General features: G+C 55.3%; 1 protein-coding gene across 1 annotated transcript; it reads left to right on the top strand.

The window, feature by feature from the left end:
* Positions 1–1472: 1472 nt before the first annotated feature.
* Positions 1473–3386, top strand: LOC102422088 (zinc fingers and homeoboxes protein 1-like; the record flags this gene model as incomplete). Its single annotated transcript, XM_006109551.3, has 2 exons — positions 1473–1652; positions 1869–3386. Coding segments are annotated over 2 exons (1023 nt in total), but the record flags the coding sequence as incomplete, so codon positions are not given.
* Positions 3387–3674: the final 288 nt, after the last annotated feature.

Genomic DNA, 3674 nt, shown 5'->3' with positions numbered 1-3674 from the left:
GGCTGTTTCAACCTCACCGGGGTCGTCCCTACCACACCGGTTGCCGTTTCGACCTGACCGGGGTTGTCCCTACCACACCGGGGCCGTTACGACCTGATTGGGGTCGTCCCTACCTCACGGGGGCTGTTTCAACCTCACCGGGGTCGTCCCTACCACACCGGGGCCGTTTCGACCTGACCGGGGTCGTCCCTACCTCACGGGGGCCGTTTCAACCTCACCGGGGTCGTCCCTACCACACCGGGGCCGTTTCGACCTGACCAGGGTCGTCCCTACCTCACGGGGGCCGTTTCAACCTCACCGGGGTTGTCCCTACCACACCGGGGCCGTTTCGACCTGACCAGAGTCGTCCCTACCTCACGGGGGCCGTTTTCAACCTCTCCGGGGTTGTCCCTACCTCACGGGGGCCGTTTCAACCTCACCGGGGTTGTCCCTACCACACCGGGGCTGTTTTCAACCTGACCGGGGTCGTCCCTACCACACCGGGGCCGTTTCAAACCTGACCGGGGTCGTCCCTACCTCACGGGGGCCGTTTCAACCTGACCGGGGTTGTCCCTACCACTCCTGGGGCCGATTCAACCTGACCGGGGTGTCCCTACCACACCGGGGCCGTTTCGACCTCACCGGGTCGTCCCTACCTCACGGGGCCGTTTCAACCTGACCGGGGTTGTCCCTACCACACCGGGGCCGTTTCGACCTGACCGGGGTTGTCCCTACCCACACCGGGGCCGTTTCGACCTGACCGGGGTCGTCCCTACCACACCGGGACCGTTTCAACCTCACCGGGGCCATCCCGACCTCACCGAGGCCATCCCAGCCTTACCGGGGAAACAGGAAGTTTGGCCCTCTGTCCCCTGCCGGCGAAAGCCACAGTCTTTATATGTGTTCCTTATGCCCACCCATGGCTGCTGAGTCTCCATCCGGCCTGATTCAAGTTCTCATCCCTACAGCCTTCCCTCAGCCCACCCGCTCAAGGAACCTGGACCATGAGCTGGCAGGAACACGTTCACAGGCACCCAAACTATCTGCCCCCTCAACCGCACCCCCCAGCAGCACACTATTCCCCAGAATCCAGGAACTATGCCCTCATTTCAGGTCTTCCATGCACAGGCAAAACTCAGGGGGCGGGGGCACACCAACCACAAATCATCCTCCAAATGTGGAATTATATTGAGACCAATCCTCTCCTTCTGGAAATGCTTGTATTACAGAATGTTCCCACCATTGAAAATAAACAAAACCATATCCTGGAGAATACATGCTACCTCCAGGACGGCTGGGTGAAGGGGTAAGGGAGAGGTGTGCCGTATTTTTAATTAAGTGCAAAATAATCCCTAAAATGAAAAAAAAAAAAGAGACGTAAACACCAGTGGGTCTCAGGGGTGTGAATGGGTTGGCGGGAGGCAGGATTTTCTAAAGGTGAACTGATTTCAGGGCCCATAGCATCAGGGGGCTTCTCCCAGATACAGAAGTAGGTTCATTTGCAGCAGGCCAGGTGCCTGGCGGGTGGGGAGGAGCAGGCTGGAGAGTCCTCTGGATGGAGACAGAAGAGCCCTGGCCAGGGCGGCGAGTTCGAGGACTCGGTGTTCGAAGAGCGGCGGGAGCGGCGCCCGGGACCGCCCGCGTCCTACCGCGCCAAGCTCTGCGAGCCGCAGGTCGGTGCCCAACCACGGAGCCCTGACTTCCCTTTCCGACCCCAAATGTTCGTCTGTGACTCCCTCCACCACCGCCCGCCCCTTTTAGCTTCTGTTAAAGCCCAGAACACCGGCCAGTGTCCCATAAAGCTCTTTGCGACCCTGGAATGCTAAATGATCGCCTGGCAGTGGGCGCGTCACTGGATGCCTTTCAGAGTTGAGAGGATCCTATTGTTGTGGTTTTATGGGGAAACGGAGAGCAGTGATGATGTGGAAGCTCTAACCATCAGGAAATTCCGAGGGGACCTGGCCTACAGACGGCAGGAGTATCAGAAAGCACTGCAGGAATATTCCAGTATCTCTGAGAAATTACCATCTACAAATGTCGCCATGAAAAGGGATGTCCAGGAAGGCCAGGCTCGGTGTCTGGCTCACCTGGGAAGGCATGCAGAAGCACTGGCGATTGCGACGAACTTGGAAATGAAAGCAACGAACACAGACCATTTAACCACTGTGCTCTGCCTCCAGCTTGCCATTTGTTCAAGCTCACAGGACGTGCAGCGCACCACCTTTTGCCTTCAGAAGCTGGTCTCTCTGCATCCTTTCAGTCCTTGGACCTGGGGCAGGCTGGCAGAGGCCTACCTGGCCGCCGGGCCAGCGCTGTCCGCATCGGCCGCGTCATCTCACAGACAGAGCCATTCCACCTCCAGGGACAAAGCTGTCACCTCCGCCTGTCCACACTCAGGAAAAGACTGTCATTTGTGTTTCCCTGAGATGTTGCCCGACAGCTCCGTGTGTTCTGTGGAAACGAGCAGCAGTAAGAGCCTGAAGAAGGAGGAAGCTCTGAAGAACTTTCGGGACTCTCTGTCGCTGGAGACTCGGATGAAAGCGTGCGCCTCCTTTATACGGACCAGGCTCTTGCTTCAGCTCACCCAGTCTCAGCAGACGTCGTTTGCTTTGGAGAGGAACCTCAGGACCCAGCAGGAAATTGAAGATAAAATGAAAGGCTTTGGCTTCAAAGAAGACACTGTGCAGCTGATGACCGAGCATAACAGCCTGCGGGGCAGGTGGGCCGAGTGAGGCGCACAGATGCTGTGACTTGCCAAGGTCAGGATGTAAGGGGCGGACCGCGCTGGAACCCGTCCAGTTTCAAGTCATTGTCTGCCTCCCCGCCGTTACTGCTTTGATGTTATGGAGACGGTCAGATGACAATCTTTTTAAACATTTGTTAGCTTTTAAAAATATGCTGGCCCTAGACGCTTTGGTTCAGTGGATAGAGTGTCAGCCCGTGGACTGAAGGGTCCCGAGTTCAATTCCGGTCAAGGGCACTTACCTTGGTTGCAGGCTCACAACCAATCGATGTGTCTCTCTCACATCGATGTTTCTCTCTCTCTGTCTCTCCCCCTCCCTTCTCTTCTCTCTAAAAATCAATGGGAAAATATCCTCAGGTGAGGATTAACAAACAAACAAAATTATATGCTGTTGAAATAACTTCTGATGGCATTTGGAGATTATCCATGTACTTACGTGACTCCTCTTTGTATTTCATTGGAACTTGACAGCCCAGGGACTTTTCCCATGAGAATAACCCTGTTCGTATAAGTCCTAATGTCATGCTTTCAAGAAATGCTTACTGCCCTGACTGGTTTGGTTCATTGGATGGAGCGTCGGCCTGCTGCCTGAAAGGTCCCAGGTTCGATTCCGGTCCAGGGCATGTACCTTGGTTGTGGGCACATCCCCAGTAGGAGGTGTGCAGGAGGCAGCTGATCGATGTTTCTCTCTCATTGATGTTTCTAACTATCTCTCTCTCTCTTCCTCTCTGTAAAAAGTGAATAAAATATATTAAATAAAAAAAGAAAAAAAAAAAAAAGAGCCCTGGCCAGTACATCTCAGGCACACACAGAACCCCAATCCCTCCCAGGGCCTTGCCTCTCTGCCAAACACTGGGAAGGGCACAGTGAGCCCACCAGCAGTGGGAACATCCCAGGTAAAGGCAGGAGTGAGCAAAGGTGGGTTGTGCCGGCAGAGGCCCCATCTCAGGGA

The sequence above is a fragment of the Myotis lucifugus genome, unplaced genomic scaffold (assembly GCF_000147115.1).
Source record: "Myotis lucifugus unplaced genomic scaffold, Myoluc2.0 scaffold_11427, whole genome shotgun sequence".
In the NCBI taxonomy this organism is placed as follows: Eukaryota; Metazoa; Chordata; class Mammalia; order Chiroptera; family Vespertilionidae; genus Myotis; species Myotis lucifugus.
The sequence above is the reverse complement of the archived record's forward strand: the minus strand, read 5'-3'. Positions and strand labels throughout refer to the sequence as shown.